Source organism: Misgurnus anguillicaudatus, chromosome 25 (assembly GCF_027580225.2).
Source record: "Misgurnus anguillicaudatus chromosome 25, ASM2758022v2, whole genome shotgun sequence".
Taxonomy (NCBI): domain Eukaryota; kingdom Metazoa; phylum Chordata; class Actinopteri; order Cypriniformes; family Cobitidae; genus Misgurnus; species Misgurnus anguillicaudatus.
In genome coordinates this window covers 12,098,340-12,120,220 of record NC_073361.2, presented here as the reverse complement: position 1 = coordinate 12,120,220, position 21,881 = coordinate 12,098,340, and the positions used below count along the sequence as shown (strand labels likewise).

General features: G+C 37.1%; 1 protein-coding gene across 1 annotated transcript in view; it reads left to right on the top strand.

Moving 5' to 3' along the window:
* Window positions 1–21,881, top strand: part of piezo2a (piezo-type mechanosensitive ion channel component 2a) — a 149,335-nt gene that overhangs the window by 90,669 nt on the left and 36,785 nt on the right. Inside the window, exons 8-22 of the mRNA XM_073864229.1 lie at window positions 5,354–5,522; window positions 5,625–5,756; window positions 6,028–6,063; window positions 6,230–6,356; window positions 8,620–8,771; window positions 9,087–9,317; window positions 11,088–11,202; window positions 11,331–11,524; window positions 11,649–11,797; window positions 12,050–12,223; window positions 13,661–13,869; window positions 16,264–16,424; window positions 19,580–19,756; window positions 19,848–19,970; window positions 20,060–20,260. Coding sequence (XP_073720330.1) covers window positions 5,354–5,522; window positions 5,625–5,756; window positions 6,028–6,063; window positions 6,230–6,356; window positions 8,620–8,771; window positions 9,087–9,317; window positions 11,088–11,202; window positions 11,331–11,524; window positions 11,649–11,797; window positions 12,050–12,223; window positions 13,661–13,869; window positions 16,264–16,424; window positions 19,580–19,756; window positions 19,848–19,970; window positions 20,060–20,260 — 2,350 coding nt within the window. The remainder of the gene's footprint in view (window positions 1–5,353; window positions 5,523–5,624; window positions 5,757–6,027; window positions 6,064–6,229; window positions 6,357–8,619; window positions 8,772–9,086; window positions 9,318–11,087; window positions 11,203–11,330; window positions 11,525–11,648; window positions 11,798–12,049; window positions 12,224–13,660; window positions 13,870–16,263; window positions 16,425–19,579; window positions 19,757–19,847; window positions 19,971–20,059; window positions 20,261–21,881) is intronic.

Sequence of the window (21,881 nt, the reverse complement as noted above, 5' to 3'; positions counted from 1 at the left end):
AACCATATGTTGTAATAACCCAGCATTGGGTTAAAACAACCCAGCATTGGGTAATTTGTAACCCAGCTATGTGTTCTTCTGTATAATATTTACCCAGCATGGGTTTAAAACAACCCAGCATTTTCTAGAGTTCAATATTGACACCGTTGGCAATGTCTTTAGCTCATTATTTAAGTCATTTCTGATCTTGGCAGTGTTGCCGTATTTGATTTTCTGGTTTGAGTCTCAATCCCAAAAAATACCTACAAGCCGACGCTGTCAGACTTTATTTGGGGAGGTTTGATTTAAAGAGTCAATATTCACTTCATTTTCAAAAATCTTGTTTAAATTTCGTGTGTTGTCTGTGGCGTCTGCCCAACATCTAGCTGGAAAGACCTTGCATTTGAACGAAGAGGCATGAAACTCATTTTGAATGGTGTGTCTAGTTTTTGGGACAGTATTTTAAGCTGAAAATAAGAAAGCAAATCAATACATTGTTAGATGATCTGTAAGTTTGCTTTTACTCAAAGTTAAGGGTCATTCGAGCTGAATGACCTGAATATTTGTCCCTGTATTGTATTTGTTTTTGTTAAGTTATGTTTTTGGGCCTTTATGTAGACAGAATAGTTGAAGGTAGACCGGAAAGTGTTGGGTGGAGATAAGGGAGCGGGATCCTCAACGCACCTCAGAGACGGGAATCGAACTCGATCGGGTCACTGTGAGCACACTGGTGCTATATCAACCCAGTCTCACCCCATGGCGTCAATATTTGACGACACTTGACCATGCGTCAATATGTTGACGTGGAGGGTATACCTTTCGCGTCATTTTTTGACGAACTGGGGACTTCAATACTATTAAGTCCGTTGCATTCTCTTTCCTATTTTCTTACCATTTTCGCGTCGATTTAGGGTTAGATTTACATAATGACATCCCTACCCAAACCTAACTCTAACCCCAACGCCAGGTGACAACTGTTTAATTTTGCGTACCTAATAGTATTGAAGTCCCCAGTTCGTCAAAAAATGACGCGAAAGGTATACCCTCCGCGTCAACATATTGACGCATGGTCAAGTGTCGTCAAATATTGACGCCATGGGGTGAGACTGTGTTGGCTATATAGACCGTTTCATCGGGCGCACGCGCACGTTTTACTTCTGGTTTCTGTTTGTTTAATGGTCTGACTAGTTGCTGAAACTGAACTCTTAAACAAATACCTCGTCGAAAATAACAAATGTTTTGGTTTCCTATGTAATCTACGTGTTGTTTTTTGCTTGTTATATAAATAAACTACTTAAAAATGACTTTGTTGTTATTTATTCTTCGCAGAGTTTACCGGAACTTACGTGATGACCACGAAAGCCACTTGTTTATGTTGTTACTGCTGAAACCGTCTAAAACGGCACACTAACCACAGGGCTATCGGCGCCGACCTTATTCATTTTTTATTATTCTTCCAAAATGCAGGAACAACTTTTTGCAATCGCTAATTATCAAAAATAGATGCTTACGTTAATATCACATTTAGAATAAATATTTAACATGTTGTGACCTTTTATATAAATGTATCTTTAACAGTCATAAGATGAACTCCATAGTGCGTATTGTAGCACACATATTAATAAAACATGACAAAAAATGTATCAATATAATAGCTTAAGGACCTTCACTCTCGCTTATGTTATAATAACCATCTATACCATTAATTGATCTTCCCACAAACAGATCCCATAAGCTAGATGTTGAGAGATGAAGAGTGAAGCCACTAAGACGATGGTTTTGGTGGTGGCGGCAGCTTCGCGGTCCAGGTGGTTCCCATTATGACGGGACGGCTGTGGGCCTCCGCTTAAATTACACAGCTGGTTTCAGGGAGCGCTACACGAATCGCTGGGCCGAGGTAGTAAGAGATTTAGAGAAAAAGCTTAGGTGATTTAAAAGAGGCTATGAGTAACGTAAGAGGAATTCTTCTACATTAAGTCTCAATTGTATTCCTCTCAATGACTGGCCTGCATTATGCCGGCGAATTATGAGGTCTGCACATATTTACCACCGTCGGCAGCAAGGTTTCAAAAGACCCATTAGTGGCGGATACAAGGCTAAATGTGCAACTGTTGCATCTTGTTAAAATGCATTGGGAACGTTGCCCCAAATCTCGTAGCTGACATCGAAACCCAAATGCTATGAAATAGCTCTCCTTGAAAACTTTCAAAGCCTCACTGTGGTTTCTGGTGTTTGTTTGGTTTCTCTCTATTAGATTAGAAACAGGTCACCAAGACTTCAAATCCAACACTACAAATAAACTATCATTTACGAGAGCCCATCTTTTACTCTGTTACACTATTCACTTGGCCTAAAATCCACATTAAGAAACCTAATATGCATTCAAAGACTCTATAAAAGACACAGACACTCCACATATGTACAGTAAGATGAGGTTTGAAACGACCTCAAAAAAGCAGAGCGATGAAACAGGCCAAGCGAAATAAATGCTTGCGAAGGAATCCCATTACCTAGAAATACAACGTGCAGAAGAAGAATAAAAGAGACACATGTGCAAAGGAAGCTAAAACTTTCATCTTTAGACTATAGTAAACCCGTCAACCATTAATTTTCTTAAACACAACCTAAAAAAGATGTTATGCACACACTACTATTAGATTAAACAAACAGTTCTGTCGATGCCTCCGGGCCTCAAACAATGAGCCTCTCACTGACAATCACAGAAATCAGCGGTTGCTTTGTAATGTAGCATTTGCGGTGAGGACGCGAGTTTTGATTACACCCTTTGTAAGTCTACAGTATGTGAAAATGGCAGAGAAGAGACTATTTTGGGTAAAACAAAATGCTAATTTAGCCAACCCGGAGATTAAAACAAAATGGGTTTCTGTTATTTGTCTGCTAGGTGCCACAAATGCAGTAAGGTCTGTGCATGTTTACATGTGTGCCTTTTAACTTTCACACAGTCCGGCTCCATCAGTAATGTTTATAGCTCGGAGGGAGATCTCAGTTATAATCAGATTTTCATCTTTAGACGGTATAAATGGCAAAATTAAGGATTTTATGTTGTTTTTGTCCAATAATGTATACATCTATTAAGACAGACCATTCATAGGCTGTGAGGTAGCAAAGTGATTATATGCTTTTGTAGGAGTTAACCAGTTCGACCTCAACTCCATTGTGTTAAAAATCATCTTAAATAGCCAAATTCTCCGAAAATAACCTTATATAACAGAGATCCTTGAATCAGTGAAGTCTCTTTTACCAGGGGAACAACAGATGCTTACATCATCTTGTGTAAATACATTTTTGATTGTTAAAAAGCTACAAACTCAACCCATTGGGTTGTAATTTAAGCAATGCTTGATTATTTCAACCCAAAATGCTGCACTGTAAAGAAAATAAGTTTAATCAACTTGAATATACAAATAATTTCAACTTTCTTGACTAGTGAGGGGTTCATCTAAATGGTAACACTTTACTTGAAGGGGTGTGCGTAAGACTGACATGACACCTTCATAATCATGACATGACACGTGCCAAGAACATGAAGGAGATTTTATGCACGTTTATGACAACTGTCATTAAGTGTTACCATATAAATTATAAAAATAAAATTATTAAGTTAAGATTTTATATCATGTTAAAGCAACACTATGTAGTTTCCATGTAAAAATGACTTACAGCTCTCCCATGTGGTTGAAAAGCGCAACAGTCCCTGGTATCAGACACTCTTCTGCAGGCAGGGGGAGGGGTGGGGCTGTGTGCTCTACCCTCCACCGCCACTTTCAGAGTGTGCTTGTAGCAGCTAGGAGGCTGCTCAGGTTGCAGCAACAGTACAATTTGTCCAGTTTAAAGTTGTTCTATCAATGAAATAATTTTAGAGACATTATTTAAAGGTCAAAAAACTACATAGTGTTGCTTTAAGTTTAAACGAATTATAAATTCAAGTTGATTAAACTTTAAAATTTAAGTGCAACAAGGAATTTTTACAGTGTGGGTTGTTTTAAACCATTGTTGTGTCAAATATACTGTAAATATTTTCATCCCTTCTTGACCCAACTCTGGGTTCAGAATAACTCAGCAAAGTGTAGGATGATTATATATGTAGAAACAGTAAATCACAGAAAAATGAATGTTGCTGGGTTTTCACAAGCAAAAAGACACAAATGCCTTCCTGCTGACCTTCTAGAAAAACAATTGGGTTAAAGTCTGTATTAAATCATGATTTAATCTCAGTACTGTTTATGATAAAAAAAATGACATATTGAAGAGATCTCATTGGTGTTTTTAGTCTTTATGGGTCTGTGTATCCTCATGTCACCTTTTGCTCCTCCTGTTTATTATGCATTGGCCGCATTATAATGTCAGCTCTATTCAGCAACATTTTTACACGTAGACTTGTTATTTTCAGCTGTGGTATTGCGACTTGGATGTTACGCTTTGCCTTTGGTTGATTCACACTCTGAGGCAAAATATTCAGACTTTATTCTCCACTTGGCTGCCAATGCCATGAGTTAGCTGCAAAATGAACTTCTGGCAAACTACAGTGACTTTACTTACTGAACTAAGAGGATAAAATACAACGGGCATGTGTTGGTCGCCTAATATGTTCTCAGTAGGGTTCTGGCTGTTTATAAGTTGCCATTGCTTATTGATTTCATCTGTGATAAGTGACGATAGTAAAACACATCTGCTTATGTTGTGATGTTTGCTATAGAATTGAAATGAAATGAGAACACTTTTTCTCTTGCCTTTATTTTTCTTGTTTTTCATCTCATCCCTCTTCTTTTAGTTTTACATACTGTTACATTTTGGTTTGAAATAAAAATTGGAAATAAACACAAACTTAATATTGTAAAATCTGGAGTGTATTAGCGCCTGTTCTCTTTGTGCTGATTTACAGTCATGTTCAATAGCTGAATTTTGATGTACATATCGGTATCTAAGAGAGCTTATTTGTACCTGAAAGATGCATATTAGTATCTCAAAGGTACATATTGGTGCCAAATATACACATATCTGTACCTAATGGTCCATATAAGTACATTTGAGAGGGTAATGACCATTTTTCTAACAGTATAAATCATATTTGATCCATTTAAAATTATTTTCTGGTATTGTTTGACTTACAAAAAGTACTAGTATGTAGTATTTTAGAGTATCATGTACAGGAATAGTGTATATTAAAATACCAATGTAACACCAGCTAATATAATGCTGTACATTGGTAACACAGCAGCACTTTTTTGTCAACCATGTAAATACCATGGCACATAAATATGGTGGATATATCAAAGTATGGTGTTACTCGCTGTGAAGGGTATATCAGATGTCCAGCGTAACCGTAAATAAATCATTTTTTCTCTATTTTTAGTTTATTTGGCATATCTCCGGTGGTTTTGACTGACTGTTCTCACACCTGGATGTTCAAAGTGAACCCTAATCTGGCGTGGCACCACTTTGTCAATCCCATCATGCTCTTGGTGCTGTATTACACATTGGCCACACTCATCCGTCTTTGGCTGCAGGAATCAGAGGACATGGTCAGATTGTGTTGTGATTTATTGTGCACACCTAAAGGAATAAAAACCAAATGAGCATGAAATCAAAACTCTAATACATTTTAAACTGTGCCTGGTCTGCAGGTTAAAGAGAAAGAGGGGGAACCTGAGGGACAAGAGGACCCAGAATCTCCTGAAAGCAATGCTGTAGTGTATACAGCGGAAAAGAAGAGACAGCTGTGGAGAATGGCACGCTACCACACAGATGAGAGAAATGTAAGTTTTTTACTAAACACATACTGCTGTTTTATGCAAGACTATTATATTATAATAATAATAATAATAATAATAATAATATATATATATAATAATAATAATAATAATATATATATATATATATACATAATGATATTAATTAAGTTGATCAATGAAAATTAAAACAAAAATTTGATGATGCAATTGTGTCCAGTATTTAATATTATTTTCTATAGCTTTTTTACCTATACAATATGAAGTCATACTTTCCTCATATTTTGCATTTATACAGTTGTTCTGCACACAAGACAGCTACAGCTCACCTGAGGTTTGTGTCTCACATTAATTACTGAGCATCATCCACTGAGTTAAGCAAACTGAATAACCATAGATAAATACTTGAACCTCTCAGTAATGAAATCAATATAAATATAATTACATTACAGAGCTTCAGAAGTGTATCGATATAATGCACAATGTACTCTCTGTCTCAGGTATTGATCATAACATCCAATGGAGCCTCTCTGGACTTCACATCGGTTCCTCATGAAAACGGGCCGAAGTCTATGGAGCTTTACTCAACCCCACATTATAAACCAGACCAACCGGAATCTGATCCACGTATGTCAGCTTCTTCTCATGACCAAATGCTCTGCAACAAAATATTCAGTATTGTCTTGTTTTTCAGTAGAGTTATCCAAACTACTTAAATTTACTTGATACGCAAAATTTAATAAAAAAGAATCATATATTTTTCTTGCCCCACTGACAAACCAACCCAGTATCACAAAATTACGTACCTATAGTCACGTAAATTTGTGAGTCTTATGCGTGACACTGACACGGTTTTTCCGACTGTTTGCATGAACATGTCACGCATTTATGTTTATGTGTCACTGTCACGTATTGGTAACTCAACTGTTTAGTGCTATTTTCTTACCATTGTCGCTTCGGTTTAGGGTTAGATTTGCATAAAATGACATCCTTACCCAAACCCAACTCTATAAGGGGTCACACACCTGACGCGCAGCTCAGCGTCGCGCAGCGCCACACCACGCTGTTCTAAAAAAAATCGAACACATTGTTTTCTATGAGTATACGCACACCGGCGCCGACAGGTAGCGCCTGTCCACGCCGCCCAGCTACGACTCAGGAAGTTGCTCAAATCCACTCACATAGTTTAACATTAAATAACATCATATTTGTCCCAAATCATTAACGATTAACATTGGCTGCTAACGTATATTTTGAAGTAGATGTTATCTGACGAAGCTTGCGCTATTTAATTTGCACTTACGCTTTACGATACCTTTGACTTGTCCCAGACGCGACTCGACGCGGCGCTGCACTGAGCTGCGTGTCCGGTGTGCAAACGCCTTAACCCTAATGCCAGGCGACAATCAATTATAAAAAAATAAATCATTAAAAAAGGTATAAACCAATACTTAAAGTGACATCCTAACGCAAACACCACATCTAACCATAAGCAAAAGTGACAAATGCTCTGCAACAAAATAATCAGTATTGTCTTGTTTTTCAGTAGTGATATCAAAACTACTTAAATTTACTTGATATGCAAAATTGAATAAAAAATAATAATATATTTTTCTTGCCCCACTGACAAACCAACCCAGTATCACGAAATTACGTACCTATAGTCACGTAAATTTGTGAGTCTTATGCGTGACACCGACACGTTTTTCGCCTGTTTGCGTGAACACGCATTTGTCACGCATTTCTGTTTGTGTCACTGTCACGTATTAGTTACTCAACTGTTTAGTCCTATTTCCTTACCATTGTCGCTTCGGTTTAGGGTTAGATTTACATAAAATGACATCCATACCCAAACCCAACCCTAAAGGGGGTCGCACACCGGACGCGCACCTCAGCGCCGTGCAGCGTCGTTATAAAAAAATCGAACACATGTTTTCTATGAGTATACGCACACCGGCGCCGACAGGTGGTGCCTGTCCGCGCCGCCCAGCTACGACTCAGGAACTTGCTCAAATCCCTGTCACGTCACTCACATAGTTTAACATTAAATAACATCATATTTGTCCCAAATCATTAACGATTAACATTGGCTGCTAACGTATATTTTGCATTTTGAAGTAGATGCTATCTGACAAAAGCTCTTCCGGTTTACGATACCTCCGAGTTGTCCTAGACGCGACTCGACTGAGTTGCGCGTCCGGTGTGCGACCCCCTTAACCCTAATGGCAGGCGACAATGGTTTAAAAATCATAAAATATGAAAAATAAATCATGAAAAAAAGGTATAACCAATACATCCTAACGCAAACACCAAATCTAACCCTAAATCGAAGCGTCAATGGTTTGAAAATAGGACAAAACATTTGAGTAACTAATACCTGACAGTGACACGTAAACAGAAATGCGTGACATGTTCACGAAAAAAGGCAGAAAACCGTGTCAGTGTCACACATACGACTCACAAATTTACGTGACTATAGGTACATAATTTCGTGATACAGGGTTAACAAACTATAGTGAGATTTTTTTTTTTTTAAATAAAAGAAAAATGCTGCATTAGGGCATTCAATTTAAAAATCATAAAATCGTTGTTGTATGTTTTTTGTATATATATTTTTACTGGAAGACAAAAGTAATGATTTTTGCTGTGTTACAAACATGTAAATGCATGCTCCTGATACAGTATTTCCACAAAAACCTGCACCTTATTCCTTATACATTTCATAAACATTTCGGAAAGTTTTCTTCCTCATTTCTTGGAAAAGCAGTTCCAGATTTACCAAAGCAACATAGACCTCCATTCATGTTCAAGGACGACTCTATTAGATGATTCACATGATCCGACATGCTAACCCCCCTTCGTTTTCCTAAAAAGCGTGGTTATTTTTCAGAAATGGACGGCGGTGTTTACAAGATCGAATCTGCGTACGTTGAGCTTTCTGAGGTCCCTAATCCATTCGCCGTCGTCCGTGTGAACTCAGCAGTGAAGGCCTTCAGATTCATCATGAAGCAGAGCTACATCTGCGCTCTTATCGCCATGATGGTGAGTCCTGTTCAAAAGTTCACGCTCACAGAAGACCCAATTTTGAGGGTTGGTGGCCAATTTGGTTATTACCCATGACAAATCTGAATAGAAATGTACATGCAGAAACCTTCTGGTTGGGTTCATGCAGAACAGAGGTCATCGACTGGTGACTCACAATCCCTGTGGTGTAATCTAAGTATGTGATATGATCAGAGCAGCTGAGCTCATTATGGACCCGTTCTGAAGATCAAAATCGGGTCATGGCTTTCGTGTGCATTGTGACAAAGTATGTAGGTAGCATGTTTTATCTATATTTCCTGATCTTTCTTCCAGGCGTGGAGTATCACTTACGTGAGCTGGCTGACCTTTGTCTTTCTCATCTGGTCGTGCACTTTGTGGATGGTGAGGGACCGCAGAAAATACGCCATGATCACCTCTCCATTCATGGTGTTTTACGGTGACCTGCTCATTATCCTGCAATATATCTGGAGCTTTGAATCACTTCATCCAGTTCCTGGGCTATTTCTAAAGAAAGAGGTGCCCTTCCGAGAACTGGGCTCTAAAGTAAGACTGCTGTTAGCCCTACTGTATGTGTGTCAATGTATTTGTGTCTTTTTTATATCAATACAGTATGGCTTTAAAAAAAGAAATTCTTTAAAATTTTGCCAGCTTGGGTCACATATGATTGGATAAGCCAAGATGTTTGAAGTTGTGGCCATATCAAGCATTGTATTGTCCCCTATTTATAGTAATGAGTTCTGAGTCTTGTTAAATCCACATTGTAAAAGGTGAAAAGTAGGATCAACTTAAAATATATAAATATAAATTAGTGCTGGGCACAGATTAATCTAGATTAATCTCATACAAAATAAAATATTTTTTGAATAATATATCAGTGCGTATTACAGAAACATTTACATGTGTATATGAAGAGTTTCGTTGCAAAACGAGATTTTTTTTATTCGTTTTTTTTTTTTTCAGAAATCTCGTTTTTGGGTTGTGAATTCCAATTAATATAAATTTTATATATTCTATATTATATATAAATAAAAAATTATATAACCCGTTTCAGCAGTAACAACATAAACAAGCGGATGTCGTGGTCCACACGTAACTTCCGTTAAACTCCGCTAAGAATAAATAACAACAAAGTTCTTTAAACGTAGTTTATTTATATAACAAGCAAAAAAACAACACATAGTTTACCTAGGAAACCAAAACATTTGTTATTTTCGATGAGGTATTTGTTCAAGAGATCAGTTTAGCAACTAGTCAGACCATTAAAAAAAATTAAACCGGAAGTAAAGTTCGGATCCAGACGTGTATCGCGTCAGGGCACGTGCGTCCGATGAAACCGTCTATATATAAATAAAACATTTTTAAATGTATATATATATATATATATATATATATATATATATATATATATATATATATATATATATATATATATATATATATATATATATATATATATATATATATATATATATGAATGTGTATATATCATATATTATGCAAAAAAACACTTTTATTTTGTATGAGATTAATCTATGCCCAGCACTAATATAAATATAAATATAAATATAAATATAAATATAAATATAAATATAAATATAAATATAAATATAAAATTCAAATATAAATATAAATATAAATATAAATATAAATACCTTAATTGGTAACACCTAAAAAATAGTTTTTTCAACTTAAAATGTTCACAATTTTTAGGTGTTATTAAAGTAATTTTTAAGCTTAATTTTTTCAACTTAATTCTTTCCTTTTTACAGTGCAGTATCTTTGCTATAAGTCACTTGTGATCGTGCCTTAAGTGATTTTTATTACATTTACACTGTCAGAAAAAAGGTTTAAAACTGTACCTTTTCTGTATATATAACATTATGCAATGTTGTACCTTTTCGGGTACATTACTATACCTTAAGGATCTATTGTGTACCTTTAAAGGTACATTTAACTGTTTTTACCCCTAAAACAATTAGTACAAAAAATTGGTACAAAATTCCTTAAGGTTCACAATAGGCCCTTAGGGAATAGTATTGTACCCCAAAATGTACAACATTTCAATATGTTGTATGCCCAAAAAGGTACATTTTAGTGTACCACCCCTGTGACAGAAAAGGTACAATTTTGTACCTTTACAGTATGAGGATAACAGTGGTAAAAGCCCTGTAATACACACCCTCTCATAGCTTATTTACTTAATGACTAGTTATCCTATTGATTATAGCAAGCATGTTTAAACTTGATATACAGTATCTCTTACTTTTTTATACTAGTATATTTACGGGTTTTTATGACCTTGTGTTTGTGTAGGTCCTGTGTCTTCTCAGTTTTTGGTTGTTGCTGAGACAGGCTTTAACAGAAAGAAAAGAAAGACAGACAGATGACAGCCAGCTGTCTGATGTCAAGGTGGAGGGACACATAAACGGTGAGACATCTATTCATTCATACAGAAACATAATTATGTTTCCCACCCATGAAATCCCACCATTATTATTTCTCCATTATCCTTCTAATAACATCTCATGTGTTCCTGCATGTGTGTGTGTGTTGTAGAGGAGTTGGAGGATGAGGCAGGAGGTCACAGAGAGATGATGGATGTCTTGGCCAGTACAGTCATGGCCATGCTAAACAAATACTGGATCTACATCTGTGGTGGCATGTTCTTCTTCGTCAGCTTTGAGGGACGCACTGTCATGTACAAGATCATATACATGATGATGTTTCTCTTTTGTGTGGCACTTTATCAGGTTTGTGCTGTTGGTTTCTTTGATGTAGCCTAGGGTGTTATCAAAACTCTGAAACTGATAGCTTGTATGTTATTTGGTTTGTCTGCCAAACATTTAATGTATTGTATCACTATATTGTTTACAGTTGCACTATGAGAGGTGGAGGTGGATGTTGAAGTATTTCTGGATGTCAGTGGTGGTGTACACCATGCTGGTGCTGATACTGGTGTACACCTTCCAGTTTGATTCCTCCATACAAGTGTGGTCAAACATGACTGGAATGAGCAGAGAAAAGTATGAATGTTTTAAGCAGTCCTTAATATCATTTTTAAAGTCATAATGAAATGTAAAGTAGCGATTGCCTTATTTTCCCCGCCGTGAAGTAGAAAATGCCACAATATAAAAAACAGTTTTTAATTTCCATTTCATTGTGACTTTAAGCGACTCACGAGAGGCTTTGTTATCGATATGCATTAGTTTATATTTTGGTTTATAATAGTAATAATAGTGATTTGTGAAGTCAACTGTTTGTATAATCGTGTGCAGGCTAGGAGATCTTGGTCTGGAGAAATTCTCAGTTCCAGCTCTGTTTACACGGATCTTCATTCCCACATCTTTCCTGCTGGTCTGTATCTTGCATCTGCACTACTTTCACGAGCGCTTCCTACAGCTCACCGACATCAAATCTGTGGCCGACAAACAGAAGAGCACCATCTCCAGGTACGGAGGTGGTTATGGACACAATTATGTTATATCACACTTTGGGCCCTATCATACACCCCGCGCAATGCACCTCAATGCGCGACGCAAGTATCTTTTGCTAGTTTCTACCCAGCGCAATTATCATTTTCACATATAGCACCACGTTGTTTAAATAGCAAATACATTTGCGCCCAATATTGCGCCCAATATTGCGCCCATGGGTGTTCTGGTCTGAAAATGAGGTGTGTTCAGGTGCATTGTTGGCGCGTTGCTATTTTGAGGCAACTACAATAGACTACACCATAGTCCAACAAAAACCTGGTCTAAAGTCAATGGCGCAATATTGTTTTTGTTATTTAGTGATCGCGTTAGTAATATGCGCCTACAAACGGGGCGACAACACGCATTTGCTTATCACACACATGTATGCGCAGCAGCACACAAATGTTTTTAAATATGAAAAAAAAAGATTAAAATGTAAAAGATACATTTTTAATCTCTTGGACATAAATGAGGACTGATTATGAGACGTTAGAAGGCGTAAAGAGCTGCTTCACCTGTATGTTTTGCTTTAAACAAATGCAAATATTGCATCTATTTTTAAATGTTTTTTTAAATGCTACCCCATGGATTTATGTATATGTTGACTTTGTACCTGTGGATATGATGAGATGAAAACCTTTATGCTTTTCAAAAAACTCATGGCGCTGTCCGAGTGCTGAAACGTTTCTGCTCTCCACACGTTTGTAAATTCTTTATCTCTTGTTTGTATTTTTAGAGTACAAACCTTTTCTTGCATATTTGTAAATTATTATTTCAGATTACACATCATGTAGGCGGTTCATACATTTATAGCAATTAAAAGCCTGCTCTTTTTTCTTCCATGACTGAAAGAAAACAATTAAAGGTATTAATACCAAAAATAACAATTTCAATACAAATGAAAAAAAATTTTTTAACATCAATCCTAAACTGGTGGTCTTCTTCCTCCACTTAGTTTTTCAGTTTAAAAATTCTGCCATCTAAATAGGGAATCGGCATGGCACAACTGGCTTTTAAAGGGGGTGAGAGCTGAGACTCTCATTGGTTAATTGCACGTTACACCCAAAACACACCCATTACTCATTATGAAAACAGGAACAACTCTTTTAGACCGTGGGCTTGGCGCACAAACCATTTTTCTCGTCGTTAAATTAGCAAAAGTGGCATCTGACACGCCTGTTTAGACCGTGCACTGTGCGCTTTAGACAATGCGCTTAGATCGTTAAAATAGGGCCCTTAGTCTGTTATTGTTATATTAAGTGTAGTGTATATTTAATATTATACATTAAGTATTAGGCTACTCATATTAAAATATACCTTTTTATGGTCCCAATACAAAAAAAATGATGTTTGTTTTACATTTTTGTTTTGATTTATGAAACTATACTCATTTTATCTTGTCAATTATATCAGGCTTGTGAATCTAGATGGCAGTCTGGTGGATATCTCCATGGTCAAACCTTCATTCAACACCACCATAATTGAGGAGGAGGTTGAGGAGAGAGTAGACATGGAGAAACAGGAAGAGGATGTGAAGCAAAAGGAGGAGGAGCAGATCTCAAACTTCATGTCAGAAGGTTGCACCTGCCAGGAACCAGGTCCTGTGCCAGACCATGGATCAGGTATTTTTACCTTCAGATAATAAAAAAAGCTCCACACCTTTCTTTTCCAATCAACCATTATGATTGGTTGAGGCAAGCTGATAATTCAGAATGATGTGAGGAGTGTCATATTTATTATTTAGTTACAGACTTGTTCAGACTCTTCTTGACATTTTTAACACATCTTTTTGTATCATGCTGTTATTTAGTGTAATAATTTAAACAGTTTGGTACTTATAGAAACACTCCCAGACATGGCTTATCCTAGTCCCAGATTAAAATGCATGTTTAAGATGTCCTAATTTAAAAACATCTTGCACTGTCATATATCAGTGCCATTGTTTTGTCTAAAGATGCATACCAGTATTGTTTTTGTAAGGTTTGCTTGTTAAAACCAGTTAAATGTCCTAATATAAGAAGGCCTAGTCCTGGATTAATCTAAAACCTGCCTGGGAAACCGTCCCATTATGTTTAAATGATCTTAATTCGAAATGCAATTCAGGCACATTAAATTCAGCTTAAAAAGACCTGGACAAAATTATACCCTGTATTGAATAAAGCACACTTATAAAAATCTTGAATTTATATTGGTTACTATTATTGGAACAATACAACTGGAAGAAGCTTTTATTGGCAGGACATAGCCAGCAAGGTAAACAGACCAGAATAAAAATGTCTAGACTTGTTGAATGTGTACTTTCTTACAGTCTGGGCTGGGGAGGAGTGACTATTCTGTCTTTCACACTGTTGTGTTAAATGACTGCTTATAGTAACTGGATTGCAAGAAAGACTACAGTATCATTTTAACATCCCATCGGCTTTCAGAAGAGGAAATGGGCATTTGATTATCTGGTTTTCTGTACATAAAAGTATAAGTAATATTGCAGAATTGTACTTACATGTTGCACAAGCCAGCATATTTTCTTACAGTGCAACTTACAGTGCATTTACGGGACACATTTTATCATCCATTGTGTTCCTTGGCGATTGAACCCATAATCACTTTAAAGTGAGTTTTATGCATACAGCTGTAATTTACCAGAAAGCAGCTGTGTTTTGGATGTTGACTTACACATACCGCAACAGGTCAAACTTTGGTTTTCTAAACTGTTGTTAAACAACCTCTTGTACTTTATGAAGATCATAAAAATGTCAAAAGTCACTTTGATTTGTCAGTGTCAGTATGTTTTGAGTATTCTAACCATCATTGGTTGTTTCTATAGATCACCGTTTCTGTGTCATAGTTTTGACAAATAGGTTTTTTGCTGTTGCTCCTGCTTCTTAAATAAACAGACATATTTGTTTCTAAACCTGCTTTTAACATTCTCTGTATTGCCAAACATCGAATGTGAATGTGATATTTCTGTACACGCAGAGGTGACTCAGCTGTCTTGTGCAGAAATGAGGATTGTCCGTTTCAGAAAATGTGTGCTCGCTGCTGGGAAGAGATATTTTAGAATCTTAGTCTTACACAGTGCGAAGGGTTAACGCTTGACTGAAGGCTTGTCTGAAGCGTGGCCAACAGCCATTCACAAAGGCCACAACACATGCTCCGGTCTTGAATAAACGTAATTGGCTGGCTCACACAAGGTTATTTGCATAAGGCAATCTGAATGGCTGATGCACGCGTTGGGCTTGAAGTTTAGAAATGTTTCTGCCGCGAGCAACGGCAGTGACGCTACAATGAGGGATCCACAATTCAGTCCGGCAATGCATGACGTCAGCCATTAAAAGTAAATGAGGGGCGTTAACGCTTTTGCCCCGTGTGAATGTACCGTTAGTGTCACTCTTGTATACTGTATTATAATTACAGAACTCATGCTAAAGCATGCTAGTCAAATTTAGCATTTAATTAAACTGCACTCAAGCAAACCTTTATCTTTTATAATTTTGGCTGCATGGCACTGCATCACAATATGAAGAGTTTAGTTGCAAAACGAGATAAATACGTTTTTAACGTATTTTTGTCAAAACATGTTTATTATTATGTTATGTTATTATTTTGTTTTATGGCGCTACTTAGCTGTATTTTTTAAGTTATGAAGGTTTAAATCAAAACAAACCAACTGCAGTTGAATTGATATTAACTGGAATGCACAACCAAAAAACGAGATTTCTGAAAAAAAAACCTGGAGTTCTCTCGTTTTGCAACGAAACTCTTCATATAGTGTTGGTACTATACTCCAGGGTCTTTCAAAAAACATTTATGGTAACATTCCCCAAAAAAGTATAATATCTTGGTATTGGTTGATTTAAACAATGATACAGCATAATTATAAATAAAACAATTGCGAATGGGAGTTATATATAAGTCATACTTTTTGTAAGTCTCAGGCAGTATTAAGAGGCTTTTTTTATCATTTCATCGTGTTTAAAGCATAACCTTCTGAAACATGTATGTTTTGTCTTCTGCAGATCTGAAGAATAAGTGGCATCTGGTGGTGGACCGTCTCACGGTGCTCTTCATCAAGTTCCTGGATTACGTGCAGCAGCTTCAGTTATTTATCTGGTGGTTGCTGGAGCTTCACATTATCAAAATTGTCTCATCCTATATCATCTGGGTCTCAGTCAAAGAGGTGAGATACGGAGCTACTGTAAGTCTTCTGAAATAAGGCTGAACATGTAGTTTGCTGGAAAATCCTGTTTAAGGTATAAGCATGGTTTTTACAGTAGTTTGCCAAAGCTGGTCATTTATGGTCCTGTAGGGGTCATATGATGATGGGATTTCATGTTTTCCTTTGTCTTTGGAGTGTTAAAACCTGTTTGTGCATATAGAAAATTTGTGAAGTCGCAAAGATTAAAGTCTCAAACCCAAAGAGATTTTCTTACTAAAAGTAAAGGCTCATCCACGCCTTCCTAAAACGCCTCATTCAAACGCACCCCCACATATCTACGTTAATGTTTGGATAGATTTGCATATCACTGCCCCAATGTATACGCAAAGAAAGAAGGCATAACTTTTACATTACACACTTGAAGTAATCGCCCATTCACAACGCACTGGATAGCTGACAGGGCATAGAGGCAAACAATAATGTATGGTATGTGAAAAATAATGTGTTTTTTATCTTAAAGGATTAGTCAATTTTCTTAAAACAAATCAGATAGTTTTCTCACCACCATGTCATCCCAAAATGTTGATGTCTTTCTTTGTTCAGTCTAGATGAAATTATGTTTTTGAGGAAAACATTCCAGGATTTTTCTCATTTTAATGGACTTTAATGGACCCCAATACTTAATGCAGTTTAAAATTGCAGTTTCAAAGGACTCTAAACGATTCCAAACGAGGCATAGGGGTCTTGTCTAGTGAAACGATTGTCATTTTTGGCAGGAAAAATAAAAATAAGCACTTTTAAACTACAACTTCTCTTCTTCCTCAGGCTGTGTGACGAGCCAGCGCGACCTCACATAATTGTGTAATGACGCCGAAAAATCACGTGTTACATATATGAAACACACATTTGCGGACAATTTTAAATAATAAACTGACACAAAGACATTAATTAGTATCATTCCACATACAACAACGTTGAAACGGTCCTCTTTCTCCACACTTGTAAACACTGGGGCGTAGTTTCGATACGTCATCCGTGACCTCTTGACGTGATGACGTATTACTTGAGGCAGTGTTGTAGTCGAGTCACCAACTGTCGAGTCCGAGTCGAGTCTCGAGTCCCAGTGTTCGAGTCCGAGTCCAAGTCCGAGTCACCAAAGAAGAGTCCGAGTCGAGTCCAAGTCGAGTCACCATTACCAGAGTTCGAGTCCGAGTCGAGTCTCAAGTCCCCAGTGTTCGAGTCCGAGTCGAGTCTCAAGTCCTGTATTCGAGTCTGAGAGTGCCTACATGTCTCCACTTTGGGACCTTCAAAAAACGGATAAAATGTATTAAAAAGGTTCTACATTAAACAAAAATGACACCACTGTCACGATTCCAAAGGGAGTTTATTTACTGATTTGACATACACTTTGGAACACACTTTGTAACTTTACTAAGCCATCAAAAGCATGTGTGTACTTCCATTGTTGTAAACTTGTGATTGAGAACTAGCGTAGAAAATTTACAAATTTAATTTGTAATCATGCTGCATTTTGTTTTTTGAGGAAATAAGAACAAACAACTGAGTTGGCATTGAAGTCTATTAAGAAAACATCCTGAAATGATTTTCTTAAAAAAACAATTTATTTTCCATAGTAGGAGTCATTTTTTGGACCCAACATCAAATAGGAAAATTCAACTGCAGTAGCCACCGTTCAACCTGAAGAGGGCAGCACTCAGACGTTTTTACACCATATATTGTAGTATTGAAACACTTTATATCCAAACGTACATCAAAATCAATGAACAGCACTAATAAACCATCATTCTTACAGAACAGTAACTAAATAAACTTTGATTAGGGTTTAGTTACTCTTTTTAAGTTATCAACAGACAAAAAATGCTGTAATCTGAACCAGACATACATTAACCCTAGCTTCTTCTGTTTGTTATATATGCATTAGTCAGTAATATTTTTTAAAAAAAGCTAACGTTAGGCAATGGAAAGCATTTTACTTACTTTTCTGGGTGCATCCGTGACAGGTGTCTGTTAAAGTTTGAGGTTGTCCCAGTCTTTTACCTACACACACAACATTTAGCGCTGCTATTTCCAGCATTAGAAGCAAAATTCGCGTAGGCGAACTTCACGATCCGGGGCACGTCTTTCTGCATTTTACAAATGTGAACATTTAGCCCGCGAATCATGCATCATGCATTGCACGAGTGTAAAAGTGAGTGACGTCAGTGAGTGTGCTGTCAAGCAAAGAGAGCGAGAGGTAGCAGTGTCTGTGAAGGGAGATCGCGACCGGTCTTGGGCACGAAACAGGAAAAGTGTAACACCTTATATAATTTTTATAAGATATTTAGTCAAAAACAAAGTGATGAATGCTCAAGTCCGATTGTATATATCCTCGAGTCCAAGTACGAGTCATCAATCCGCGAGTCCAAGTCGAGTCACAAGTCCAGAGACTGGATTCTCGAGTCGGACTCGAGTCCAAAGAATAGTGACTCGAGTCGGACTCGAGTCCGAGTCCAGGACTCGAGTACTCCATCACTGACTTGAGGTCACGCTGGTGCATTACATGACCGGAGATAGATGAGAATTTGTGGGTTAAAGTGCATGTTTTTTATTTTTCTTGCCAAAAATGACAATCGTTTTGCTAGATAAGATCCTTATGCCTTGTTTGGGATTGTTTAGAGTCCTTTTAAACTGCAATTTTAAACTGCATTAAAACTGTTAAGTGTTGGGGTCCATTAAAGTCCATTAAAATGAGAAAAATCATGGAATGTTTTCCTCAAAAAACATAATTTCTTCTCGACTGAACAAAAAAAGACATCAACATTTTGGATGACATGGTGGTGAGTAAATTATCTGGATTTTTTTTAAAGAAAATGGACTAATCCTTAAAACCGTGTAAACACATTACATTACACCAAATACACAAAATAATGTTCATTTTAGCAACTTCATATGACCCCTTTAAATGATGAATCTTGATTTTAGCATGCTTGATCATCATGGTCAAGCGGTTTATCTTGGACCTGAATAAACCTCCTCCCATGTCCCAAAAGCCAGACTACCTTAAACCCATTAACTGGTTTTGCTAGAGTTTGTCGATTCATAACATATTATAAATGTGAGAATATTGTAAATCAGGTCAGTCCCATCAAATGTATCCCATTCTCTGTCATTCTCAGGTATCTCTATTTAATTATGTGTTCCTGGTGAGCTGGGCCTTTGCTCTTCCTTTCAGTCAGTTCAGACCTCTGGCATCCAGCGTGTGCACTGTCTGGACCTGTGTTATCATCGTCTGTAAAATGCTCTACCAGCTCACTTCCATTAACCCTTCCACATACTCCAAAAACTGCACTATGGTAGGACACTCATACAGATGCCCATCTACACGCATTAATATACATGCTCAGAGTGAAAATATACATTTGTGTCTTTATCTCTCTCATCAAGCCGGATAACTACACAGAGGCTCAGAGGTTGTACATGGCCAAGTCTCTTCTATACAGCGGCCCAGTGGACCCAGCTAACTGGATCGGCCTCAGGAAGTTCTCTCCATTGTTGGAGAATCTTAGGGTGAGACGCTTATGTACACATTCATCAATGAATGAACATATATGATCTTTATTTGAATTTCATTCATGTTTATTTGTTTTCCCCCGCAGAATAACTTGTTGATGTTGGCCCTCTTGGCTTTTGAAGTGACAATTTACCGTCACCAGGATTTCTATCGTATGAAAAGCAACCTGACCCCTCCGGTCACAAGAACCATTTTCCACAATATAACACGCCAACATCTCGACGATGGCATCTTCAATTGCGCCAAATATTTCATCAACTACTTCTTCTACAAGTTTGGCCTCGAGGTATTACCATTAATGTCTGATTTTGAAATTTTATAGTTAGGCCTGTCACGATTGTGAAATTTGGCTGACGGTTAATTGCCTAATAAATTGTGACGATTAATTGCCTGTTTATTGCTTTGACATTTAATTCTCATACATGAAATAATGTTCACACATTTTTGTGATTATTTAAATTAAATATTTTGCAAGGTTTTACCTAGCATTGAATATTAATACACACAACATATATGTAAAAGTAATTATTTAATTATAATAGTTCATACTGCTTATCAAAGTTTTGCAGCATTTCTTCAAATGCTGTTTTTTCCACTGTTTTGAATGGCTTTGCAATGTATTGCATTACACTGTCAGTTAAGGAACACCATCTAATACCGCCTCATTTATACAGGTGCTACAGCTCCCCCTTGTGTTTTTTAGAGAGATGTGCAATCATTGCGGTGATCTGAAATCATTGCGATGAGGTCAAATAATTGTGATAAGACGATTATTTAATCATTGTGACAGCCTTAGTTACAGTGAACTGTGTCACAATTTTGGAGAATTTACCAAGTAGGATAAGTTTGTAAAAGTATGTCCTTGTTAGGCCTGAAACAATTGCTGCGTCCGAAACCGCCTACTTCCATACTATATAGTACGCGAAAAGCAGTAGGCGAGGAGAGTAGTATGTCCGAATACATAGTATTCGAAAAACAGTATGCGAAAAATGCCCGGATGACCTACTACTTCCGGTTAGATTTTGCAGTGTGCATACAATGGGCACTTCACTATCCCATGATGCCTCAGGAGCAGAGTTATGCAACGAAGAAGAAAGGCGAAAGCAGCGATGCGGCCCTTTTTGCGCTGGAATGACATGACGTGATGACGACGTATGTCACGTGATGTAGCAACATGGCGGATGTAGTACGTCCGAATCTCATTCATATTACCAGGATTCATACTATACAGTACCTACTGTTTTAACGCTAAGTAAGTAGGTACTTTATCTCATTCAGTACCTACTGTACAGTATGCGGTTTCGGACACAGCCAATATCCCTATCGGCCAATTAGATTTCAGGCTTTGAAAAAAATGCATTGCTGGTCACCAACATATGCTGGTAGTCTTTTGAGGCTTCCTATCTAGCTTAACAAGCAAGCTTTACATGTTTAACCAGTATTATTGGAAGACCATAACCAGCATGTTTTGCTAGTTATCTAATGTACCTGGTTATGACCAGCACCAAACCTACATTATCCATCTATAGTAATAGTCTGTGTCTAGATCCCTAACCACTTGTCATTACAAGAATAGTTAATAGGGTTTAAGGATAAGGTCAGGGGTCTCCAACTTTTTTGTGAGCAAGGGCTACCACAATGGATAAAACAATCTGGAGGGCTACTTTTTGATATAGTCTACTCAAAGCTTTTTTGTTTTACGTGTTGATTTTATTTGATTTTACATTGTAGACCCCTGGTTTAGATCATGTTTGTCAGATTATGTTTAACAGAAATGTTGTTTTATGACCAAGGTAAGATGTGGATCCATGAACATGCTTTACATGGTCACTGTCAACATTTAGTGAACTTTTTACTATGATTTACAATTTCTGTCTCAGACTAGTCCCACTTGTTTAGTCTCATAT